The 27,257-nt window shown below is 42.3% G+C and overlaps 1 protein-coding gene across 2 annotated transcripts; it reads right to left on the bottom strand.

Moving 5' to 3' along the window:
* On the bottom strand, window positions 1–27,227 carry RASGEF1B (RasGEF domain family member 1B). Of its 2 annotated transcripts, none has more exons than XM_085058081.1 (14): window positions 27,073–27,227; window positions 15,162–15,344; window positions 13,568–13,690; window positions 12,651–12,788; window positions 9,786–10,001; window positions 9,612–9,686; window positions 8,222–8,317; window positions 7,526–7,628; window positions 6,734–6,813; window positions 6,088–6,183; window positions 4,260–4,355; window positions 2,900–3,023; window positions 2,190–2,262; window positions 1–1,371 (listed from the first exon to the last, which is right to left on the bottom strand). In XM_085058081.1, the coding sequence occupies exons 2-14, from the start codon at window positions 15,336–15,338 to the stop codon at window positions 1,347–1,349; spliced, it is 1,422 nt and encodes a 473-aa protein (XP_084914207.1). In that variant the 5' UTR covers window positions 15,339–15,344; window positions 27,073–27,227; the 3' UTR covers window positions 1–1,346. The 2 variants fall into 2 exon arrangements, with proteins under 2 accessions (XP_084914207.1, XP_084914208.1); XM_085058082.1 differs by lacking the exon at window positions 27,073–27,227 and adding an exon at window positions 22,437–22,534.
* Between the last annotated feature and the right edge of the window lie 30 nt (window positions 27,228–27,257).

The following is a 27,257-nucleotide window of genomic DNA, read 5'->3' as shown; positions in this document are numbered from 1 at the left end:
TGCAGTGCAACAAATAAATATATTTATTCTTACTTTTTTTCTTGTTTTTTTTAATAACAGTAGCAGAACAATTGCAATAGGTTGTTTTTTGCTTGGTTTTTTTTTTTTTTTGACAAGTATGTACTTATTGATTTTTGTTTCCACGGTGATCTACAGCTACAGTTTTGTTTTGTATCTTTTTTTCAATAAGGTTCCTCCTAGGATAGATAGAGTGACTAAGTATTCAGAGCTACTAAAAACTTATTAGGTGTGTACCACAGTGAGCTACTTCACAGTCATAAACATAATCCCTAAAGCAAACACACAGGAAGACTGTTTTGTTCATAGCTGGAGTTAAGAAGAAGCCTCTTTTTTTCTTTTTGGCATCTTGCTATTTCAGTCAAAGTGGATTGTGTTCTCCACTGTTGCCCTTTCAAAAAAAAGCATTTATAAAAATTACTTAATAAAAACATACTCTCATATTTCAACACAGTTTGTATGCCAGTTTCTCAAAGACTATTCTAGAAAAGTCAGCTTGTCCAACCTAATATAAGAAGAAGGTCAAGTATGGAAAATTAAGAGTAACAAAACTGCACAGTAAAAATAAGAATGTCTGTAGCATGTAGTGGTTATTTGTAAAGAAGTGAACTAAAGAAAAAGCCTCCCTAGAAGTTGTAGAGGTACATAGCTACTATCTTTTTATAGCAGGTGTATTTTCTACCACAGCCTTGATTTTTATTATTTTACATTTTTAAAATAACTTATAATGAGTTTGCCTGCCAGCAGCCAACTCAAAAACACATTGGTAAAAGAAAAAAAACCCCAGCCACCATTACAGTGGTAGGGAGAAATTCTCCTCAGCAGCCAGTTTATTGTGTCCAGTCCTTTCCCTTCTTAGCAATCCCAAACTTCTGGGATATATTCAGCTTATTAGAAATGGGAGCTCTTCAATGCAGACTTGGGTTTCACTGAAAGGAATGGTGAATATTTCCCCTCCTTAACCTCCTCTGAGTTCTTGTAGCAGCTCTGCAGAGTCCTTGTAGCAGCAAGCTGCAGCAAAAGGAAAGAATATTCCATCCCATCCAGGTGTGAAATGATTCATGGGCGGCATCTGAGATCTTCAAAGGATTCTCAATCAATACTTCAGCCTTAATCCCAGCTGAGTGGGCTGTGATTTTATCTCATCTGTCACATGGGAGAAGCTGCCTGTTTGTTCTTGAATTAACTTCTTTCATCTTTGCTGCCAAGATATCGCAACTGACTGCACATCTTTCATCGTTCTGAGTGCCACTCAGCGCACAGAAAAATAAACCAAGCCATGCCCCTTGGCAATCCACGTAACACAGCAGCAGCAGACATGGTGTGCTCTAGACTCTGCCCAGAAGCGCTGACCTGAAAGGCAGAGGGAAATGCAGACGGGGAAAGACAATCATTAGAATGACGGAAATCTTCTCAGACAGAGTGACTACAATAAGGAAGCTGTGAAACTGAGATGCGTGTTACTGCAGATTTTCATCTTGCCACCCTGTGTAATGTGGAATGTCTGGGCCTTGATGTGAGTAACTCTCTGCTTTCTGCCTTCTCCTCAAAATGAGTGGAATTACTCAGATGGAATTGTTACATCCCCCTGCCATAATGGTTCACGGATCCTTCCCTAATCAGTAAAATCAAAGAGTTGATGAGGCTGCATTCCAATAGCAGTAGAAGAAAAACCAAAAATAGGATTTTGCTGAATATTTTTTCCCCAGTCTGAACTATAAATTGTTAACTGGTTTCATTAATGCATTTCCCCCAGAGTGACCTTTATGCAAACCTCAGCTCTGTCTGAAAGGCTGGTGCAGAAAGGGATGCAGTAGCTGTGAAAACATCTGTGTGGAATCCAGAGTGCTCTGTATAGTATTTATGAGGAAGTGGGGATTTCTTGGAGTTTAGAAAGTATTTTCTTCCTTCACTGAGTAACATTAAGAAACTAAACCAGAAAATTATTTATTCTAATTCCCATTTCCTAAGGGAAAGAAGGACTGAGAGGGTTTAAAATAAAGACTGATTGTTCTGTTTTTTCCAAGAGTCCCAGATTGGAGGGGGGATTTACAACCATGCCGTGCCCCATCTGTTGAAGCATGTAACATGCCATTTGGTTTTAACTGTTTGATGCTTGCTCTGTGTCCCATTCTATTTATTTATTGATCTGGGTAACCTCTGACACAAACCTCAGTGTCTTCCATCTGTCCTTTTCAACGTGGTTCTCGGGACTTTCGCTTTCATAGGAAGCCAAGTAAAGTGCTGCAATCAGAAGCAAACACATTATGTTAGGCCTACTGGCATTTCAAAATTTGCTCTCCCTGCAAAGCAGACTGAGTTAAATGAAGCAGGCATGTATTATCCATCCCTCAGATTAGGGCTTCAGAATCCCATTAGGAAGTATAGCATTGCTTATAATTGCACCCAGACAATGCTAACAAACTGTGCATGAGAACAAAGACTACCCCGAGGAGGGAAAATCAACCAGCGGAAACTCAAAAGCATGGGGAGAAGAAAGCACTCAAGAGAAAATAAAATGAGCCCAGGGACATGGTGCTTTGTAAGTAGCCAGTGAAGTCCCTCTTTTTTCCTTCAGGAGCTCGCTTTAGTGCAAAGTATCCTGAAAGTCCATATAAATACATTTCATATGACATTTAGAGGGACCACATCAATTTAGCTCATTCTGTTTCGGAATCAATGTTGATTCTCACAGACTCTATGCTCATAAAAGAAAAATCTTATATTCTCTGCCATTTTTAAGGGTGAAGCATTTTTTACTCGCCAGACAGAGATGTCTCAGGACAGTCTTTCTCTACTGTGAGGAAGCCACAACTTAACATGGAAAGAGATTAAGCAGCAGCCAGTGACACTAGCCCTGCAGAAGTCCAGAGCTCCTTACCATCATCACTGAAGACTGGGACAGTGAGTAAGTACTGCAGAATCTTCCAATCCCTTTCAAAAGGACACTCCACTTGCTTCCATGTCATAAATTCACTGACTTGCTTTGCCAATTCCCAAAATTTCTGTCAGAACACGAATCAGAAGAGGTGCTATTTATTGAACAGCATTGCTTACCCTGAACATTTTTTTAAAAAGACGGAGAGATCTTGGTTTGGAGACCAAGGCTTTGATTGTCCTTGGCTTTTAAGATACAATAGAATATGATCTGACTCAACAACTCAGCTTCTAACTTTTGTGTTCCTGTTTCAAGCTGTGGTAACTTCCCACTCCACCTTGTTAAAACTGCTGTTGTGAATACAAATATAGCATATCATGAAGTGCACTTAGGGTTTTTTTTTTTTCAAGGAGCTGGTAATACTCCTTTTGCCCAAATTTTAACTTTGATGATGCTCATGCTTTCTGTTTTGCAATGATGTACAGTCATTTTTACATCAGATGCTTAATACTGACAATTCAAAATCCAGATGTCTCCTGTCAGTTAGCTAATCTGAACTACTATATTTTCTTGCTGGAAATTTATGACAAAAGTAAACACTCCCTATGTACTGTGTTGATGTCATTAATTGATAAACTCTTTCAATTAATGTTTGATGTACCTCAAGTGCACATGGATTCCTTGACCAAGAGGACATTCCAGGTCATTGCACAGCCTAGTTTTAGAACCTTTGGGCTAATTCAGGACTATGACTACAACTGAAATTGTACTGCACTTTTGTGTGAATGACCCAGGCTTCAGCAAAACTGAAAGTACCAGGAAACAAATCACTGGGTAATTCACCCTATCAGATAAAAAGCAGGAAATCAGAGGCAGAAGAACTACTGGAAGACAAGAGAGTCAAAAATTCCCTCACTGCTGCTCTATCACATTTTTCTCCAGAGACAATCTGTGACTTACATGTATGAAAATACTGTCTATTTATCTGGACAAATGACAAACGTTTTATGTGAGGAATTAAAAGATAAGGTCTAAAATACTATTTTGAATGATTTTGTCATTTACTATAATAAACCTGTGAATTGAAATGTTAAGATCAATTTGAGCACTGGGAAGAAGTCCTGACTTTCTTTTCCCCACTAAAAACAATTGTGAATACTCAAAGTTTCTATAAACACTCCATCTTTGATAAAACTGCTTTTTCCTGACTACCTCTCATCTCCTCTGAGAAATAGCAGATATACTCAAATTCCAGTCTGAGTTTGCACTCCCAGAAGCCAGTGGAAGCTGGAGCATGATCTGCTTCAGTTTTCTGTGAAAGGGGCTGACTCTGTATTAAAACCCCACTGGGTGCTCCACTTACCTCAAAATTGACGTGACCATTTGGAAGGCGATTGGCACAACCCTCGTTGAGGAAGTAAATATCTTTGATCAGGAGGCTGAAGAAAGGTATCACGATCTAGGGAAAGAACAGCATTATTATCAGTCTGGTCCTGAATCAAGATACAGTGGTCTACAGAGAAAAATGAAAGGAAGTCAGGGGATTCAAAAGGTAAGCAAAGTATTGAGGGACTGAGGTCTCTACATCTCTACACAAAAACTGTGCATTCACTATGTTTTAAAATACAGGTCTCTCCACAAAAAAAGTCCTCCCTTCATTTCCATGTCACGTCCCTCTTGTTTTCATTTTTTCCTTCTTCCTTGCAAATTCCAGGAGATAAATGCTCAGAGGCACCTTCTTCTTACATGTAATTCCTGCAGGGAATCTTGTAGTGTAGCTTTCCCTCTTGACAGGACTTGCTTAGTAAATGAGGGCCAGATGCACATTAAAGCACAACAGGGAATATTGGGGTAACAGCACAGATGGTTTTTGAACTACAGTTCCCTGAGCTCATGCACGTCATGGAACCTTGGTACTGATTGGCTTGAAATGAAGCATTTCCTGCCACCTGAATAAAGTATTTTCTTTGGAGAATCCTGGAACATTCCTACTTTCTTAAAATGGTCCTATTTTAATTTTCATCCTATGAAATTTTCACAGCAACACATCCTTGTTACAACCAGGGCGAAAACAAATACTGTCGCTGTTGAGCAGCTAGCAAAGTAATGAAAGCACCAGTTCTCAGTGGCAAGAAGGAATGACCTTTATTGTTTTGATTTCATCACATATATAGAGTTCTCAAAAGTCACCCAGATTGGTCAGTCAGAAGCCTTCCCCCAGGCCTGATTGGCCAGGCCTGCACTGCCCAAGTTCTGGGACACTGTTCCAATAACATCCAAACTTTATCTTTATTTATAAAACACAAGAAGAATTCTCGTGGGAAAAACCTGTGCTAGCCACAAAATACCACTTATTATTTCCATGGAACACTTCACCAGCCTATATTTCAGTATCTGTGAGTTCTTTCTTTGAAGTCTTAAAGCTGACTTTTCTCTGAAAAGAAGTAAGCTTACAACATGAAAAGAAGTAAGCTTACAACATTCAAACTTCTGGTACTTTGAATCATATGTGAACAGGTCTTTAGGACTCAGAAAGATATTCCATGTATAACAACAGTATAGACCAGCAGACTGCATGGAGGATTTGCTTCATCTGCCTGGTAGTTTATTCCATGAACTCCAAGATCACATTTATTAAACACAGCATGAAATCCTAATGTCATAAGGAGTTGATGAGCAAGTGCTTCTAAATGGAGAGCAGCTAGGAAGCCATTTGATTCTTTTCCACAAGAACTGCATCTGAGATTCTGCATTTAAAGACTATACACAGGATGGGAACTCCACAGCTCTGTCTAGATTTGAGTTTTAGAATACCCTTTATGAGTAAGTTTTAAAGCTTTTCCACCTTAAGCCATGAATCAAAGTTTAGCACAAGTAGCAACTATAAGAGCTAAGTACTAGCAACCTCATGTTAGTCAGCCTTTCCACCTGTGTTAAGGTGTGTGAGATACAGGTTTCTGGAAAAAAACAAAAAAAAAAAGATCTGAGGCAATGTACTTATTTTAATTAAATAATCAAAGTGATCATTTAATGTTTGGACTTCCAGTTCAGCACCACACTGATCTGGCAGCTTTCTATAAGCCCACCAGGGGCAGAGCTGCTGAGAATCAGAATTCAAGGATAAAGGCTTACCATGCAACTTAACAAGCACATTTCCCTTTTTCCCACTGCCAAGCCATTTGCAAACTCACCTTCTCTCTGTTGCTGTGAGCTGTCAGGGACCTCTGAGTGGCTCCACGCAGAGCAGTTCGGTAATTACAGAAATTGCTAGAAGGGTCCATCTGATGCTACAAGGCATGAAAAAATGCAAATAATGAGATACACACAATCCTTTTTCAACTGAGCAACTCTTAAATAGTAAAAGGTCTTCTGAACAGCCCCACAAATACAGCTTTGTAGAGGACAGCAGTCTCTCTCTATCTGTTCATTTGATCAGAAGAGAACTTTATTTTAAAAAATGCCCATTCAGCACAACAAACATGTATCAGTAGCCAATACATATTCTCTTGGGTAAAGCCCAACTCTTACACTGCTGCACCTGCATGATCTTTGACCTAAGTCTCTATCACCTCAAGGTAACTGTCAATTAATTCTTTTTTTGGTTACTTTTAGGAGGTGGCTTTGGGAATTAAAAAACCCAAAAGAAGCTTCAATTTTCCTCTTCCAAATCAAAAGAGCAGCAGTCAGCTGGACAATTCTTATCATATCTTCTAGAATATCCATTCAGAGCACAAACATACTAAATTAAATGTCATAATGAAACCAAACTTGCATTTTGGAGCAGTTAACAGTAAAATGGTATTAACAGTCTCTTGTTCAAATATTAGCCAAACTTACCTCAAGAATATCAAATTTGGCTGTCTTCACTTTTGCCCAGGTTTTCTTCAATCGAGACACAGGACTCATGTTCATGCCAGCTTGATATAAGATAAAGAGATTGTTGGAGTATTTAAAAGAAAAAACGTCTTTCAGGTAGCTAGGACCAGTAAAGATTTCTAAAGCAAAATGTCTATTAACAATAACAAATATTTTCAACAGAGCTACTCGAGAAATCAGAGTAATTGTTTTCTTTAAATTCCAAAATAACCTTGGAAAAAAGACCTACATCTCTTATAGAATGAAAGCTCTAAAAAAATGCTATGGCAGTATTTATTGTTATTATAGAGTTGATAAAACACATATATACAGTAGAAAATCTCAAATGAGTGTTCTGAACACCATCTCTTAAATATTTCATTAAAAGCAACACATAACTATGAACTTTTCACATTTCAAATTAAAAAAAAATATTCCCAGTATTTTTCTGTCAGATTATAGAGGGATGGAATTTTTAAACTACTAGGATGTGATAAAAATTATGGAAGACATCAATTCTCCATATTGCAGGGAAAGTTACTATTCCAATTGAGCACTGAAGCTGTTTTTAAAAAGTGGGGATTTAGGTCTCTGAAGAATTGCAAGGAAAACTTTGGTTTATACCAAATTTATACTACACACATATCACTACAACACTGTGGAGAAACTTCCTGCTGCTGACAAAGCTAAGTAGTAGACTTTTGTGTGAAGCACTCCACCTCCTTCATCCTGTTTCAAACAGGGACAAAATAATATCTCAGTACACATACTTACAAATAATAGCCATTAAGGAATTGAAGTTGCCAATGTTAAAACACTCCCGTGCCACATCAATGAAATATTCTATCACTCTTGCTCTGTGCTTCTTCTTCACAGGCTGCAAGAGATGCATTTGGAGGGTTATGCTCAGTAAAAAACAGCACTCAGACACATCCCCAAAAGAAATAACACTGCTGTTGAAAGTCTTTCCTATTTAAAAGTCTTTTCCATATGTAGCTTTACACTATCCTTTACATGTGCAGGAAGCCACATTATTGTGTTGAAAAGCATTCAGCACAGCAAAGACAAACCAAATCCTGGGCAGGGAGAGAGCAAGGACAACAGGCAAAGAGGCTCTACTGAGAAGGGTATGAAGAACAGCAGAGCAGTGGGTCAGCCAGAGGAGAGAATGTGCCTCAATTCACAAGGGGCTTTCAGAGGAGAGAACAGCAGGCCAGACATGCTCCTGTACCAAGAAGGACTAACCCAGAATAAATCACCACTGTCACAAGGAACAAGGCTGAGGCGCCAGTCTAATGCTGAAAACACTGAGCTTATTTCTTCTTCAGACATGCTCTGACTGCATCCAAATGGGAAAAACTACAGAACTGAGAGAATGAAAAGTCCAAAATGCATCAAATCTGAAAAGGCTTCACAGTTTTAGACAACTAGACTAAACAAACCCTTTCAGCACAAAAAGCCCTTGCTCACCATGCAGATTTCTGTTGCAACCAAGTAACTGAGCCTGTTAAACCACTCCACATAGGCTTCAAGATTCCGAGTCTTCTTTCGATCTCCGTAGCAGCTCTACAGACAGAAGAAAAATAGCAACTTTTAGCACAAGTTTTGTCTTTTCCCTGTGGGACATTTTGGCTTTCTACCTTGCCATTCCCAAACACTGTCAAGCGGCCACGAATAACTCAAATTACCCAATGTGACAGAAAGCTTAGAGGGAAAGCAGCAGTGATGGTATTTAAGCATGTATAACTTCCTTCTGAGCTGTAAAGCACTCAAGCAGGCATGTGGAATTCACCAGGTGCTTTGAGTCCTGCTGGGATGCTTTAAGGACCTAGGACAGACTTATGCAAAGTCAGGGCTAAATACCTGCATAAAGCTCCCTTGCATATGAGCACTGTTTCATTCCTTACTCCTGTCCCACTCCCTACTCTTCCTGACAGAGTAGATACACCATTAAGCTCTCTGCAAGTGCAGCAGGAAAACAGAGGCCAGGCACATTATGTTTGGCTGTTGATGATAAATGGACATCCTAACTCTGGGAGATCAGCTCTACCATTTTGAGGGGATTCTCCCTTTCCTGAGTGGTGCTATTCTGTATCATCCTGGAATCATTCCCACACCACATCTCAGGGTTGCCTAAAAAGGGGTAGACAGGAGTTTCAGTGATCTCTATCTGGAAAATTAATTTCAGAAACCATCTGACTGAACATCAAATTGTAAACCTGAGTCATTCTATTCTGTTTGTCAGTTCTAAGTTAATTCAAGTTTTAATGGACTGACTTTGGCACAGTTCATTTACAGAGGTTAAGTCATCTTGGAAAACATAAAAAAAAAGTAATTTTGAAAACAGCACTCAAGGAGATGACAACTCTATCACAGCTGGTTAAAAACTCTGCATGTTTGCCCTTCATCTCACATATATCTAGAGCTCTCTGTGCCCTTTTTGCTATGTCTGCTCTACCTGCAAATTGCCCCATGTGCTACTTGGTTGCAGAGAGTTCAGTTTACTAAAAGGAAGAACAGATGTTGAAAATGAGTAACGCAGAAGCCAAAGTTAAACTCAGCCTCTTCCAGCTGTAGGCCGCATGGATGGCCTGGGGAAAACATTCACAGGATTAAATTCTCCCTTAGCGTAAGTCAGAAAACCCAGGAAATGTGTTTATTTAAGCCAATTTATTGGCTGAGTTCTGGAGCCTCACGAGTTGTCCTCCAGAAAGAAAAAAGCATTAACAAAATGTTTAATGGGAATACTAAAGTTTGTTTTCTGCTGGTTCTCATTTATTGCTGGACCTCACTTCCAGTTCATGGTGCACCTGATGGCAAATGCTGTATTTCAGAACTGCTCCAGATCTGCTCCAATTACCTTGTCATTATTCAAAGGATCCTTTTGCACAAACGCCTGGATAAATTCTTCAGGTCCAATGTAATTGAGTCTCTCCTAAATAGAGCACAGAAGCAGCCAAGTCACATCCCCTGTGAACCCGCACTTCAAACAGAGGGGAAGGATGAAGTCATCCTCGGGAGCATAACAACTCACAAGCTCTATGTGTGTCAGCTGCTGAGCCAGAACGTAGGGATCATTGCAGACTGTGATGATGTCCCTCTGGATGGACTGGGGCTTGGTCTTCAGGAGCGTGAGGCGATCTGTGGACGTGGTGGCATCAATTTTTGCAAGCACCTCCTCGTACTGGGTAACTGCGGCCAGCTTCCGAATCAGGTTCTGGAGGAGCTGCTGCACGTTCTTGCGGTACATCTGCTGGGACATCAAACAGTCAGAAAACTCCTCCAAAATGGGACAAGACAGCATTAAAGTCTGCGTGACACCACAGCAGATGGATGCTGATACCTGTGTTTGTTGTCAACTTAAGATAAGCTCTATTATGTTAATTTGTAATATTTGCATTTCCTCAGACCAAAAGGAAACCAGCTGAGGGTTTAAACTGTGATTGTCTCACAGGTTCAATATTGACTCAGTTGGCTCAAGGAACAGCAGAAAAGGTGTGCTCAATCCACTTCCTAAAAAGTGCCACCAAATACTGAAGGAATTACAAGAAATGAAAATACTCTATCTTCTGCTTAAGACCATAGAAAAAACAAATATGTGGCCATCAAGTGATAAATAAAGGGTCTGTTTCTCTCTGCAGCATCAAGACTGCTGTCACTGAAGTCAAGAGTTAAAACTTGCAGTGAATCTGAGAAAAAACAGAAGATAATAAAACTATCTCTCTCTTCTTTTACCTTTGCAGGCCTTTCCATGTAGTGATTTAAGCTAACAGGAGTGACAAATTTAAGCAGGAGCAGGATGCAACTCTTAAGCAGATAGATCTGTGCAGCCAAGGTGGTTACTTCCAAATTCCACATACCATCCTGAAGCCATTAAAGCAAAACCTAAGAGGCTCCAGAAAGGATCATCCAAAATCTATTGGCAGCACACTATAGTATGATCAGTCCAAGGCAGCAATATTTCCTTTATTCTGATGAATTTCTCCTTTTCTCCAAAGCTTTTCCCCAAGATGTTGTTTTGCAGGAGCAATATGTTAGTGTGGTGAGAGGTTTTGGTTGGACTCTCACTGACAGCTCTTAAAAGAACTGGAGTACAATAATTCAGGAAGTGGAATAAGAAGCTGTAAGTAGAACTGTGGTGAACAGGAGTAGGAAACTGCTTCTTTTGTATTCTTTAAGGTAATGACTCACAAAAATCCAAGTGATCTGTAAAAAAGCAAGGTCAAGGAAGTTGCCATTTACTGTTCCAGGCAGTTCACAATAAAACAAGCCAATTTACTGCAGTGCTTCCTTTCACTTTGTCTTTCTACAGGAAACCTCAAAGTCAAAAAAACCCCAAAGCTACAACTAGAAAGGATTTATAGTTCTCAGCAGAGTAGGATTGCTCCCTTTGCTCATTTTCTAGCAGCTTTGTACATCTGCCCTTCCCTTCAATAGATGATTTCACTGCTTAAACTGTCTGCATTGCCAGAAACTTCACTGTAGACACCCCTGCCCTCTTCTCATTTCACTCTTGCATCCACCAACTCAACATCCTCCGGGCTAAACAATTTTTTTTGGTTTTTTTTTTGGTGTCAGTGAGTATTTTTCAAGTGGGTGTGAGCCCTCAATCTTAACTACTTTGCCTTGAACTGAACTTCAGTTTCCTACCTTCCTAAGAAGAGGAAGAAACAAAGCAACAGTGGCACCTCTGGAGTGAAGGCAAACCTATTGTCTCTTCCCATTCCAAAGCTCCCTGGAGCTTTCTTGCAGCAACCCTCAGCTTGCCCATCAAATTGGCTCTCTTTTTCATCTGTATTTCATACTGCTTCTCACTCTCTAGCCCCAATTTCTTCCACTCCCCCCTTCCCCTACTTTGACAACACTGAAATGTATTTCAGCTTCCAAGTTCAGTTCACGTTTGTTCTCTTCCATCCTTTTTTACAGCCTCTCAAATCTTCCAGGGCCTTCGGCAGCTCCTCCCAGTCCAGCTTACCTCCATGCCTCTTAATGTGCTGTTTGCTGCCTCATCCATACCATCATTCAAAAGCTTATGTAAGGAACACCAGTCCCTGAGGAGCACTGGAAACACAATGCCATTTAGCAATTGCTATTTGTGTTTATAGTTCTTCCAAATGCCACTCCAGAGTCTTTTGCAATCATAGTATTATGCCAGCTACACAGGATCTGCTTGCTGAAACCTTGTTAATTGCCTTCCACTAAGTAAATATAACCCTTGGCTTTTGGCTGAGTTTATTTCAGTACTTAATAGACAAAGGCATCAGTTAAGCATCAAAATATTTCACAATACCTGCGTGGAACTTTACTTTCATCTGAAAAGTGGGATTTAGAAAAAGGTCAGGTGAGCTCCTTGTGGGCTCCATCCACAGGAAGGAATATGACAAACTTCTCCTGAGTTGATACCTTAAGTTGATAATTAAGGACAATTCTTCCTGGTCCAGTTCTCTTTTGGAAACTTCTCCCCAAACCTGCTATAACTTTTCCATTGACCTACAGGTCAAAGGCTCAATTCCAATACACCTTACTCAAGAAATTACCAACATTGTTAGGGATTTCTCAACTACTGTGCTACCCAGCTTCTTCTGAGCAGAATCACTAGCATGACAAATGCTAACATCCACCAAGTTGTGCATGTCTGCACAATGTGGGATTATGTTATGGGCTTGGGGATGGAGAGAAGCTTCCAAAGCTTCCAAAGAGAAGCCCATGTTTTGTAAGAGATTTGTGTACGCTGTGTGGCTTTGTCCTAGGCTTAGGTACAGACAGAACCTTTTGCCTACCAGCACCTTCATAGTAAGATTTTGTAAGCACCCAGAGCCACACCATGTCATTAACAGCAATATCAAAGCAGTAAAAGGAACGCCTTTTTAACCAATAACTTTGAGTGCAGACAACTTACCTCATCTCCACTGGCTATTCTTTGTGCCAACTCCTTTAAGTTCCTCATCATTCTTTCATCTCGGAAATCATAGGGAAAAGTCTCCGTCCATTCAGTCAACAACTGTAGGATTTTTGGTGCAATTTTTTGTGTCCAGTTCTATTTGGAAACATCAGTGAGGAATGTCACATGTAACAGCAATGCAGGAAATATCTAACTCAAAGAAAATAGAATTCTGCTCTGTTGGATACTGTGGAGCATAAGGGTATGGATGTCAGTTAAATTTTTAAGCTTAACTCAGCATTGGATTACAGGTCAGAGCCAATGGCCATGGAAGCCAATGAAGAGACTCTCATTGGCTTAACTGACCTGGAAATTAGGCCTCAGGTGGGTGGAAATGACTCCCCTCATTATCAGGAGTGTCTCAGTGCAAGGCATTGATTAGTGTTCCCAAAACTTATGACTAACCATCAACACCGAAAGCTGCAAGTTCCAGTTGTGCCAAGGCTTTTGCATGCACTACAGAACACTGCAGTGAGAAACCTGTTCATGGACAGAGAAGGGCTGCTGGGGAGATGTGGTGGTCACAGGCTGCCTTGGGCATAGTGACCACGAAATGATTTCTGATTCTCGGTGAAGCAAGGAAGCTGGTCAACAAAACTCCTGCCTTGGACTTTCAGAGGGCAGATTTTGGCTGTTCAGGACACTGTTTCAGAGATTCTCTTGGTAAAACAAACAATGCAGCAGAAGCAGCAGCCTTCATGGAAGACAGGCTGAGCAGCATGGAAATTTCCTGTGAATCTCAGTGAATAAAGGGTCAAATTCTAGCTGCTTGTGTCAGGCTTTCATTCTGTTCAATCCTACTGAGGACTCTCTCGAATAGGAGTGTTCAGGTTTGGGCAGGGAACTGGGGAGTCCCTGGGGGTGTGGGATCTTACCTTGTCCAGGCCAGGGTCACTGAGTCTCTGCTGCTCCATGCACAGGTGGCAGACTTTGGCCATGAGCTCGTAGGGGTGCATGAACAGACGTGAGCTGAGAAGGAAGGTGAAGATGTATGTCCTCTGTGAACAAGAGGGAGACAGAGAAAGAGATAAATTACCAGCATTTTTTATATTTCCTCAAAATGCCTTCCTGACAAATCTGCTCCTGATACTTTGCTATCTGCAGAAGAAAACTGCATCTGACTGTGCCAAAGGCAATTATGTCAGAGGTAAGCATGTAATTTAACACTTATCATTGCTCCAGAACCAGTGTTATATGTTTGTGCTTGAGCCAAGTTATGCAAGATTAAACCAAAACAAGGCAGGGCAGAGGTGGCTTAGCTCACCTATTGCACACAGCCTTATTGCAAGCTCATTACCTGAAATTACTCAGAATAACATTTCAACTCATCTTCTCTTGCTCTACAGTAAACCTTTGTCTCCTGGGTGAAAGTGGAGGGAACTACACAGAGTAATTTTACGGAATAAAAATCAGTAACTCATTGTGAGGTTAAGAGAAGAGGCTCCATATTTTGTTTTGATTTTGCATATATCATGGTTTGAACTCATTGTGAGATTGATATTCAGAATATCCATTCCATTTCCCACTTTGCCAGTAGTTAAGTATCTATGGCACCCACTCCAGAAAGATTCTACAATGCTCTGGCTCTAGAAACTTGGAATAAACCATCATCTTTGATCAACCAGTGTCTAAACTGCTACATATTTGAGGTTTACACTAAGCATTATGGATAGGCCCTAGCTTAAGCACATTTCTGTGCTGCTGTTAATTCTAACCCAAGTTAAAAAAGATCCTGTCTTGGAAATGTAAGCAGATCTATAACAATAACAGAAACTGAATATAAGTAGAGTTATGTCTTCAGCAGGAGCATGTCAACAAGCAGAGCTGCAGTTTCCTCACCTCCAGTTTTCCCCAACTGCCCTTTCCTGCCACCTGTTCATATAATTATTTTTTATCTTCTTCTCTAAGAATTATATAAAATGTCTCAATGCATGGGTGTGCCTAGATAGGTCAAAAATTCTCAAATGACAAACATCCTGTTCTCACATCCAGATTCCAAACAGGGTGGTATTAGTTCAACATTTTGGTTGATAATTGCAAAGATACACGTGGACCCCAGATGAGCAATGGGAAATATGCATTAAAAACTGCTTGGTTTTGCAATAAATACTTTCATTCTGTCACAACAGTGGTCATGCCTTTCTCTTCAGCTTGCCTGGCAGATTTTTGAGGGTCAATGGTACACACATTCCATCAAGCAGTAAGCCATTCCAGGTATGTGCTTTATAAATGAGTCAGCAGGGCTGCTCACCTTACAGCAGGAGTAATAAAGCATTAGACTCCCTGGGTTAGGTGAGTTATTGCGTGCTGCACTCAGGTAGAGCACACATTATCTTATCACTGCTGGTCAGCCACTTGAACCCCTTCCCTAGCCCTCTGATGTGACACTTTCTGCTTGTGCTGCTCATGGGAAAGCTCCCTTTCAGGAGATGCATCAGGCCTGGCTGTTAGCTGGCTGTGCAGACTTACATCAGGATAGTAATCCACGTTGGGCACTAAGTGCTGGATCAGAGCTTCCAGAGACCCCGACAGGAGATTGTTGTCATGGTAATAGAGCCCCCCACAGTTGTCCTCTTTGGTCTGGTACAGGTTCCTGTTGTAGCCGCTGCTGTCAAACATCGCTGCAAAGGGAGGTGTCTGTGGCATCTTTTCCTGAGACACACAAAAGAGATAAAGGATAATTCATAGAAGGTACAATGTAAGGAGTTTTCTGTCTTCCAGAGACAGTACTGCACTAGAAAGAAAACCCAGTGTCACACCATGGGTTACTTGCATACTGTTTCTAAGCCTTTCAGGCTTCTCAGGAAAGGGCCAACACAGGCTTTCATCACTGCCTGTCACAATTGCCACGTGCTTCTTTTATAGCTTGCTGTTTCTTTATTAAAGGATAGATAAGATGTCCAGGCTAAGTGGTAGAAGGAGGTAAAAGAATCCTGACAGGCTTTGGGAACTCAGACTTTCTATAAAGCTTTCGGGGATGTGGCACAACATTCACTGACAACTTTGGGCAAATCCTGGGCGTGGCTCCCTAAGAGCAGCATCCTGCTGGGAAGTGTGTTCAGGCTGTCCCAGGCTGACACAGCCCTGGCCAGTGCAGAGGGAGAGACACTGAAGTGAAGCCCTGAAGAGGTGATGTGAGAGGACAGTCTCCTTTATGCAACATGACAGCCATGGAACTGCAATGCAAAACCTCCCATTTCCCAACTCCACCCTGGTAAATTGGTGCTTGGTTTTCCCAATAACACTGTGACAGGTGTGATCCAGGCTAAAGCCTGATGCTTCAGAGCATCTGTCTCCACCTACTCTCTGAGTGGCTCTACAGAAATTTGGAAAAACTTGCCTAGGTATAGCTGCTTACCACTGTTGTCCAAGTTCACAAATGACATAAAAGATGAGCCTAGACTCAGAGTTTTGTTAAACCTTTTCTCCAGATTCTGTGAAAATGAGAAAAACCCAGCCCTGTGTTTTCCAGCTTTAGGAAAAATAAAGCAATTACTCATCAGTCTGCATCTCAGTGCCTGTGGAATCAAAATGTCTTTCCAAGGAAAAGATCAGTCAGTGCTGCAGGCTGTTCAGTCGTTCAGAGCAGTGGGTGGGCAGCAAGGGGGCCATGACCACCCAAGAGCTCTTTTGGTAATGCAGTATCTGAAAGGCCAAAAGATAAAATCTCCCTGATTGCTTGAGTGTTGAGCTATAAACTCCTTCCTTCTCCCTCCTTCCCTGCTTTCTGGGAGTAGCAGTTCTTGTCAGTTTAAGGAACTTAGGTTTTATAGGCTTGATGGCAAGCTACATCTGTGTCCAGTTTTAACCCTTAACCTGCTGGGTCTAACTCTACTACAGCAGTGACTGGGAGCTGATGGGCATTGAGGGAGAGACATAAACTGCAAAAGGGAATGGCCATTTGCTTCCAATCCTCCCCACAACTTCGAGGCAAGGGAGATCAGAGAGGACAATATCCACAGCCTGCTGCTCTCACGTGTGGACAGAGCATGTGTGTGTGCATGAGAAAAGCATTAATGCCTCTGAGCCATCATTGTAAGTGCAGATGCTGTTTCTTTTCTCTCCATTGTATCAAATCCTATTTGGGAAAAGGCTCTTTAAAGACACAGACCTCAGCAAACACCAGCCTGTGAAGGCACCCCGTTTTGAGAACAACTAGTGGTGTGACAGCCTGGAGATAAATAGAGTGCTGCCATCTGTGTGCTCCCCAGCCCACAATAAAGCACTTTTCAGAGTGAGCTCGGTGGAGATGAGAAGCTATTAAGTTATTAGCCAGATTCCTTAGCTCGGACCTGAAGCACCACACACACTTGCTGCTGCTGCTGGCAGTGTGTCCAGACAATGGAGACATTCAAACCAGCACAAGACTGAGTGGTTCAGTAAATAAACAGTAAGAGAAAGCCAAAAACAAAGGCAGAGAAGGACAGCGGAGAGAGCCTCCTGGCCTGCCTGACCTGTGCTAATCCCACCTTGTGAGGTGCCAAAAGATATCTGCATCAGAATGGGAAAGACTGAAAAGTCCCCATGTCTGAAAAGTGACATCAGACACTCTGTGCAGCTGTTCAACCAGCGATTCAATTCCATTCATCCCAGCGAACTGGGAGAAGAATAAAGAGAATACACGTGCCACAGCACAAGAGAGGGAAGTGCAGGACTGAACAGGGTTCCTGTACGAGAGAGTTCAAATTACTGGGCAGGTGAGGTGCAACCCTGCCATGGCCATGCTCTGCACCACTAAAGCATTCTGATGCATAAAGACTCCTGGTCTTCCAGGTTCTTCACTAGGCTAATCCAGTTTAAGCAACAAAACTTTACTGAGGACCTGACAGGAGCCTTCTGCAGTATTTCCTAGCTTTTCACGCTGTGTACATAAAGCCAAAGACTTGAACCAACTCCAAAATATTCTTCAGCCCACTGGCACTGAAAGATGCCCTGTTTGCACCAAAATTCATATTTTTTTTTCAGCTACCGTAGTGCACTTTATTCAGTCAAAATGCAAGTGGTAGTGAGCAGTGTGTAAACACTGTGACCCACCAAACATCTGTAGCACTGTGGTTCCAAGGTAATACTCCACAGGGAAGTGAGAAAGGCTACTCTGCATCTGCAAAACAACTTGACTTCAATATTAGCACTTGTAAAACACCAAGGAGAGTACTTGTTTCAATCCAGATCTCATATTAACCAGAACAGCCCAATTCAGGGTGAGAATGGAATCTGCAGGGATTTAGCCAGACTAGCCAGCAATTAGTTTTGATGTCACACAAATCAGACAGGTTGGAGACAGAGTCTCATAGTGCCTCATCAACAGGAAAGAAAAAATCATCAGGCCATTAACAGATGTACTGTAACCATAAAATAAAACTTTCAGAAGTCTGTCCCAAAGGGTACAAATTTGTCTCACTTGTTTGTTACCTATTTGTGGAAGCTGCTTGACAGAGAGGGCTCAGTCCTGCTCCAGTGAGACACCAAGTTGTGATGCTGTGTGGTCAGAAGTGGATTTCACTTGGAAGTGAACAGGACACGCTCTCCATGCGATGACAAGGGATGATATCAAAGTATGACAGAGATAAGTATAGCATAGCCAATGGGATGATTCACAACACATGTGTTTTTCCAGCATGACTCCTATACTATCTTGACCTTGACTCCTCTGCTGGATTTTATTGGAGGTGGAGACACAAAGCAGCATGCTTAATTCTAATTAGAAGCTTCTTTAGCTAAAGCTTCAGCCAAACCCTGCCTTCAGAATAACTTGAGTGGAACTGAAATTCGGTTACAGAGCAGATAATGGTCCACAAATCCATGGCATATGGAGTAGAAGTACCTTGGGACCTTAAAATATTGTTGATAAAGCACAGCAGTGCAAGATCTGATGAGCAGGAATTGGAAAAACATGACAAGAAATATTATTCGAGTGAAAAATATCCTGGGAGTTAAAAACTGGAACTTTTTAACTGGGCTTTGGAAACATTTGGCTAACAATCACATGGAAACCCATTTATCTCTTCTCTCTTTATTTCTTTCCTTTTTTCCCAAGAATGAAAAGAGTAGCTTTCTTTTTGTTTTTCTTTGTTTTCTTTTTATTAAAGGTCTGACTTGAAGGAAAGAGCAATGAAATAATTTCCTGGCTTTACCAGTGATGCTCTCCTGAGATGCTCTCCTGTGACAGAGAGAAGTCAATAACTCTGCACTGTGGAAAGAAGAATACAACATTTTTCCTGCCTTTAGTATCATTATGGAGAACATAAAACCTTGGGCATTGGGGTCCATATTCTGGCCCTGAGTAGCTTCTGAGAAGACAGAAGTCTCAACTTTCCCAGTAAGAGCACTGTAAACAGGAAGGCAGAGCCAAAGACAATGTGCTCAAAGCCACACCATCTCCTGCAGGAGCCAAGTTACAGTTTGGCAAAACTAAAGGAATCAGACGTAGCTTCCAGGCTGCCAAGTGCTTGTCCAAACCTTTATGTTCAGCCACAACAACAACAAAAAAAATCTGTTTTCTACTATAAACCGTGGCAGGTTGTATTAGTTTGCTTTCATTTACATTAAAGAGCTCAGGCTGCACATCAGATTCATAAAACAAAAGCAACAATACGGACAGCTCATATCCTTTTACTGAGAAGCTCAGTAGTAGCCATGAAAGGTGCTTTTAAAGCCACTGCCCAACATTTTCAGCTCCTGTGTTAGGTTCAGTTTTCTCCTACACTATATCCCTCAGGCAGAGGAATGGTGCCTGGATTTGTTGAGTCCCCAGGCACACCTCCCTTTAGAAGATGCAAACTTCAGAAATACACTTACATCCCCTCAGAGCTGCTCCCTATACAGAAAGCCTCAACCACATTTAGCAGGTGATTATCATCCACCATTGTTATTGCCAATGCCATCGTAAAACTGAGATATGGCAAAACAAAAGACTGACTTCCTGCAGGAGCCAAGTTCCAGAGAGGGCTCTCATTATCCCTACTACTTCTTTTGTTGGCAGCATACCTACAGAAGCCCTTCCTGCTGTCTAACATGTCTGGCTAGACTCAATTCTAACTGGCCCTTAGCTTTCCTAACCTTATCCCTATCTTCCTATGGAATTTTCCTGTATTCCTCCAGGGCTACACCTCCTCCTCATCTCCCCAGCCTGTCTTTCCCAAAAAGCCCACAACCTTCCATTCCAATACTTCAGCCACAGGAGCCACCCCACCACATCTCTGTGATGCCAATGATATTGTTGACAATATCACACCCATGCAGGCATGTGCATGTCTCCAATTCTTGTTTGCTCCCCATACCATGTGTGTTTGTGCAGAGGCACCTGAGCCAGGCCCTTGATAAAGCTGGAATCCTTTCTCACTGCTCGGGGCATCCACCCAGGCTGCCCAAAACAAAAGTATACCAGACACAGAGGCCACCCATCACATTCCATACAGCTCTGCAGGTGTGTGCTCTGCTCACATAGCTTTTGTGTTTTTTTGCACTGAGAAGTAAAGGGAAATTCTACAGTTCAAGCTACTGAGAAGATAAGAAATCTGAAGAACTCCCAGATGGGTGTTTCATGTGCCTTACTTGCACAAATTAAGATGACAGAACTATCCCAGCTCAAGCCTTCTTGTTTCCACTCTTTGTGAAGAATTTGCCATACAATTCTGAGTGTGACTTCAGCACCAACTTTGAGTTACAGTTCCTTCCTAGAATTACTTCTTATTAAATGGATCTTTTAAGAGGCAGAGTACAGAGTATTACTTCGTACTCACATAGGAGATGAAAAGAGGAGTGATATCGGCTTGTTCCAGCCTGAATTTGAGAGGAAGATTACGAACCTCTCATATGGAATCCACCCCAGAGGAACAAGAGGACCAAAAGTACCCATGCTGGACAGTGGCATAGCAGCAGAAAATACATATTGCACAGTTGCTGGTAGGGCAGGCAAAGACATGAGGTAGACATAAGAAACCTGACTGAACTTTAAAGTACTTTTTGGTTTTCACTAAAACAGCAGAGGATGAACAATTTTGTTAAGTTTTCCAAAAACCACTCAGGCAACAGTAAGCTGCAAAGGAAAATGAAAAACCCTAGTAAGCAAAGAATAAATCAGGGACTGAATTTCAAGTCGAGGCATTTTCCTCCTGAATGTGCATCTTTCTTGGGTCTATAAATAGATCGAGCTGATGATGTGGCAAGGTCAGATGCAGCACTGCTGACTGATCACTCACGTAGGGGAACTTTGGCACAGTAATTAAGTGAATCCTGAATGAAATTAAAGTCCTTGGATACTGAACTGCAAAGGTGTGATTGGTATGAATACATTTGTGTGTTTACTTGGGAGCATTAGGAACACTGTGGGGGGTTTAAGAATGCTTTGAATTTCTCCAAATGTGCAAGCATAGAAAAAGGGAAGGAAACAAACAAATTCCTCTTTGTTGCTGATGTGCTGTAAATTCATGTCCCCTGCTCAAGCCCCACAACCAGCTCTCTGTCTGTCCTTTTCCCATATTCTTCTTCAGTGTGGCAGGAAGAGTGAGTGAGTCTAACGATGCTGAGGGTGGCTGTGACAGCTTTGCTGCAGTGCCAGACGAGCACATGCAGGCAGACTGCATCACAGCAAAAATCCCAGCTGCAGGAAAATTACTCAGTCCAGGGCAAGGGCAGGACATGTGTTCCTCCCAAACAAAACACATGATACAATCTGTCTGTGTTGCTGGACACACAAAAGCAACAGCCTCGAAACACATGGCACTAAAAGCATGCCACACCTATAACGTATTATTTCTTAAAGCAAACTTGGCTCTTACCATGGCCACAATGCTGCTGAGATTTCTATCTGTAGGTTAAAACAGAGGAGGGCACAATTATTAAAAAAGATATGAAGTATGTTCCATCACTGACTGATTAATCTTTTTGTTAATTTTAAAGTTATTTTTAATTTTATGGATAATTTCTTCATCTGGATTGGGTCCTTTTAGCATTTGAATGCAAAACAAGGCTTTTCTCATATAAGTGTGGGTTTTTTTAACCTTGTACATCTTTTTGATAATCCCAGTTTCAGAAGAGAAGTTTAAAACATGAATATCTAAATACTTATCCAAACAGGGTAAGTATATATTAAGTACATATAAGTATATATTTAATATACAAAAGTGACAGGATGGATTAGCACAGCAGTAATTAAATGTCAGAAGGCACAAGAGATTCTAGAAAAGTTCAGTCCATTGCATGCTCCACAGTGACTCTTACAAAACTTGAGAGATTTACAGAATCAATGAAATGGAAAAAGATGAACAAGAGTCTCAGGGCCAGACAAAGGATTCAATAAAATATCTCCCATCTTAAAACAACAGACAACACATATAGCTACTCTTTCCTACCAAAATTTCTGAGCAGGCAGCTGGACTGAAAGCAAGGAAGTTTTGATGGACAACCAATACTGGGATCATATTAAGAAACAACTTTTCCTTCCCCTCACCCCAAGATTAATTTCTTTTGCAGAAGTTCATAAATGGGCTGTCCTCCAAGCACTTTGTTTAAAATCAAACTAAAGCACAAGCGGAGTATGACCTCCTCAGTCCTGTAAGTTAAATTTTGTCCCGAATGAAATACCACCCAGGAAGGCAGACAGTCTACTGGCTGGCCAGTGCAAAGTGTCAAGAAATTGGCTGCAACCGCTGATGGCAAAATCAATAGCTTTGGCATAAGAGTACAAGTATATTAAATACGAAAAACCCACAGGAATGCAACTAAAGCCTTACACTTCCTTACCTTACTGAAGCAGGGTGGAGATTTCAGGAGAACACAGCATTCTACTTATTGCACCCAGTGAAGCACAGAACAGTTTTGCCATTTGCTCTACTTGTATTTAAATATTACAGCTATAAGAGACTCAAATCAGCTGCAGACTGGTTTGTCAGGGCTTCCACCAAGCAGCAAGCTGCAGAGTCCACAGACTGGAGCACCTCACCATCCCAGCTGCCACACTGCTGAGCAGCAGCTGGGATGCTGATCCTCCATCAGCTGACGGACTGCTGCAGTTCTGAGGTCAGGAGTTTCAAGGCAAGTGAACAGCAGTGATGTTTTACTCCAAAACATCACATTGTAAAACGAGTGATTCAGCAGCTGATTCACGGCGGCTGAGATGTCCAGGAATGGGGCGTGGGGTGGGGTGGGCAGATGGGGCTTGTGATGCCATCCACGCTATGCTACCCCCACTAGTGAATCAGAACTCTGACATGAGTCCTGTAGCTCTGTATCTACAGCATTCCTGTAGCATGCTTTGTGCCTCCTGCATACTTCACACTGACGAAACTGGAATTTGATGTTTTCAACAGAGATGGGAGCAGTTTCCCCTACACTATCACCAGAAGAGTATCTCTGTGGTATTAGATGTCCACTAACCTTGGGGAACATGATCCATTCTTTGTGACAGGGATGTGAACCTTGGCATGTGACAGGGATGTAATCCTAACCCACCCCAGGAGATCAAAGCCAAAAGATCCACCTTCTCTGTCTGCATGCTCAGAGCATGGATCTGGGCCATTTCAGAGTGATAACCAGCTTCATCAAGAGCTGTTCACATATCCATCCACAGCCAACAGAAACAGCATTATTCCAGTGCTTAAACCTGGTAGTTTTGCTCTGCTTCTGACTGTGCTACAAGCTCCTCACGTGGCTTTAGTCAAATCACTCAGTTTCTCATTACTGCATTCCTCTGCTTGACAGTACAAAGAGGGATAAGTATGGGGTTATTTCCTTTCATTAAGCACTAAGATCTTTTTTCAAAAGGTGTACAGAAGTTATATAATATATTACTGCCAGGAGCATGGTACTAGCCTTAAGCATGAAGCTCTCTTGACACGGCTCCTTCTTCAACCCCATCAAAGCAAGACACCTTCTGAATCTCAAAATTGTTGCTCTTTGCAGACATCCATGTTTGGCCCTCTGGTGCAACCAACAATACACTTCAAAAGAAAGCACTTTTCCCTTTTGTAATCATAACAGGCAGCCAAGTTATAATTTACAACAGCAAGCTGTAGTGTTAAATAACAGTACTAAATTAAATTTAACTGTTTCTACCTAAAACCTCATTGCCAAATGTCTCTTTGCCATGTAAATGATGCAGGAAAAAAGTTGGTTTTAAGGCAAGCAATTAATATGATCTTTTTTTTCCCAGTTGCTGAGTCCTTATGTTTCTGTGAACAGTGCAGAATTTTTACTGACACTTTGGCACACAGCAGGTTGAAAGCAGTATATTTACAGTACCTGCAACAGAAATACTTCAATTAAAAACCCACCAACACAACAACAAAAAAACACTTTCCAATGCCTAGGTCGAAGATAAAAATGGATGATTCCACTTTGGCAGTTAAGAAAGGAAGTTCAACACTGAATCTGCATCAGTTACACTTGCCTCACACCCATTTATATCCAGGCTGGGTATCAGCCAGTGTCTTCTAGACCAGAGCTAGAAAGCTGAGTCTGAGCTACAGAGAACTTGTAAAACAGTTGTCTGCAATCAGCTTGACTGACTCCCTGGGAAATCAAAGAGAAGCACATTATAGCCAAAATGACCGAAAAGAGCTTTTTCTCCAGTCCAGGCAGGGCCATATCAGCAATCTCCTCCCCTCACATGCTGGTTTGTCAGCCTTGGAGACCCAGCAGCAGTTCCCGTGCCCGACTCAGGGTGGACCCTTGGGCTTTGCAATCGATGGTCAAACGCTCCTTGCCCTGAAACAATTACACCGATTAAGTCACCACCCAGTAGGTATGGTATTGAGCAAATGTACACCACGCTGGGCTGTGAAAAGATCATTAGAGACATGGCCTAATAGTGCCTGAATCCCTGCAGGATGTTTAAGGGAGGATCAGCTCTAGTCCTGATGGACAAGTACTGTCAGTTCAGCACGCTACATTCATGCGGAAAGCACCTGGCCTTGTATCAATGAGAGCAATTATCTCAGAGAATACCCCACTCCCCAATCTGACTCAAGCTTATTTATCCTCTGTCTTACTCCTTAAGAATCCAAGCGTCTCACTGTGCTGGCTGATGCAGACTCACAGCTCCCAGGCTCCTCTCTCTGCTGGTGTACTACCTGGTGTTTCTGGCCCTAGTTCCAGATGTGACAAGAAGCAAGCACAGTACCTGACCCCATGGGAGGGGCAGGTGACCTGGGGAGCATTTTATTCTGGGGAGAAGATGCATTTTAATGAATCACAACCAAAATAGTCACAATGCATGGATCTGAGTCATGCAGTGCTATTCTAGAGCCGCCTAGGGAGAGTGAGCTGGATTGTTGTCATGATCCTGCACATTTTCCATTTAAAAATACAGTCCTACTAAGTGCAACCCATTCAGGTTCCTCACTATAGTGATTTAGTTTTTTAATACCACTTCTTAGAGCAGTTAGAATAGAGCAGAAATTAGCTACAGCTTTCAGCTAGAGTCTTTGCCTCCTGTTTGTAAATTATGTATTGTCTTGCTGTGGCTGCAAAATGCTCTTTTCTGTTTATAAGCTCATTTTCTATCAAAGTGTTTATTAGATGATGTGGCTCAGTCCCTCATACCCATGCCAGGCAAAGGGTACTTGTCAGTGCTTGCAGAGTACACCTGTGTGTTTACTAACATTTGGAAAAAAAGCTCAAGTATGTGCAATCACAAATTCCGCCTCCTCCTCTGAAATGCAGGAAATCTGTTCCAATCAGCCCTAATACGTGTCGTAACACCAGCCCCTGGTAGTGATGTACAGCACAAACTGGCAATATGATCCCCACACTGCTCCTTCCTGTCTTCAACCCAAGAAAAACACACTTTTAAATACTCAGTTACAAAAATAAAGTCCCGTGTTGTCAGCTTTTCCAGCTGATATTCCTTCACTGATGCTGCTCCAGGGTTGAGCTGTGCCTGTCGCTTCCGACACAGTGTGACAGCAGCTCACCCGCAGACCATGAACAGGTATGGTGACTCTGCAATCCCCAAAGACTGTTCAGATAACCCTCACAACCAGTGCTCAGGCAACCACACACTGTGCTGTCCCCCAAAACCTCAGCAGAGAGAAGCCATGCAGAATGTAAACCAACAGGGATTCAGTGCACCACACAAAAAAAGCATTTTACTCAGTGTGTGGCACAGCTGCGAGCTTAACCCCTGCTAAATCAGTAACTTCTTTCCTCTCTTACAAAGATTTAACAAAACCTACAGTAGCTTGTTTCAGTCTGGCTGTTCAAAGGAGTGATATCCCCACGGCTTATCCAAAATCAGAGCTTGGTCTTACCTATTAGTTCTCTCCAGCACAGCTCATCAGTTAGCTACTTGTCTTGAGTATATTTAGCATTGATTTTCAGCTGATTATCAGCTTCTCTGCAAGGCATCTCATTTGGAAGCCGTAAGATAAGCCTGAGGAAGCCATACCTCAAGAAGCTATTCTCAGCTTTCAAAATAGAGACAGCCTGGAGACGCAGCCCTGCCTGCCCAAGTCCCAACTTCCCACACACGGCATGTTATCTCAGCCCACCAAGGCGGTAATCTCACTGAAAGCAACCCCCTCAACATTCCTCGCTTAGACAGAGCTGCCCGAGGTACAGAGCACCTCTTTGTTCCTGGCTCTTTTGATTTTTCAGGCCATTCTTGCCCTCTGAGAGGAGGCAGCCCTCCTCCGCTCTATTCAGGGGAACTCCCCTGAAAGAGTTCCTCACCCCTCAGTGCTTTATTTAGCTTTACACACAGGCAGACTGGGAGGCACGGCTTGGTAGAGCCGCCTTAGTTTACAGTAGATGTAGCTGACGAGCAATAACACACTGCTCTTGGGTCATTTAACACTAATTTGGGGTCATTAAACAGTCCTTGCACCCCTGAACTGCTGCCACCTCGCACAGCACAGGAGCCTGAAGTTTTACCACAGTTACACTCAGCAGATGCCCAGCAAAAGACACACAACACACACACCCCGCCCACACACCTATTTTAGTCAGCTCAACAAACACAAGCTGGTAAATCAGTGCTTTTTTATCCTTCCCATCCGAGAAAAAGAGGAATCAATCAAACTGACAGGCTTAAAGAAAACCAGGGAAAGCTTCTCCAAGGATTATAGCCACGGAAAAAAAATCACATCGTGCACTTTGAGGACCTTGTTCTATCTTACTACAGGGAAGGGGACAAGGAGAAGGACCTAAACAGTGCACCGCCAAGTGCTTCTTCTGCTGGGTTGAAGTCTCTCTCCCTTCTCCCACACGGCAGCGAGAGATACCCCAAAAAAGCGCAGCTCCGTCTGTAGAGAGCTGGGGAGCTAGGAAGGAGATTAAACACCAGGAGGAATGAGACCGTCCTGCCGGGGCTGGCAAGAAGAACACACAGATGGATGGACGGATGGGCGGACAAGACGCACGGCGGACTCACGGACTGTACCTGGAAGTGGCCGCAGGCGCTCCCGGCCCCAGACGCTGCTTTATGGCTCTCACGCACTCATCATCCTCAGCACAGCAAAACACAGCACAGCTCGGCTCGGCTCCCCACGGGATGTGCCGGCGGCGGGCGGAGCGCCGGGCAGCGCCGCTCCCATCCCGTCCCGTCCCCGCCCCGGGCGCGCCGCA

Source organism: Lichenostomus cassidix, chromosome 4, assembly GCF_008360975.1.
Source record: "Lichenostomus cassidix isolate B80296 chromosome 4, HeHo_3.0, whole genome shotgun sequence".
Classification (NCBI taxonomy): Eukaryota; Metazoa; Chordata; class Aves; order Passeriformes; family Meliphagidae; genus Lichenostomus; species Lichenostomus cassidix.
The sequence above is the reverse complement of the archived record's forward strand: the minus strand, read 5'-3'. Positions and strand labels throughout refer to the sequence as shown.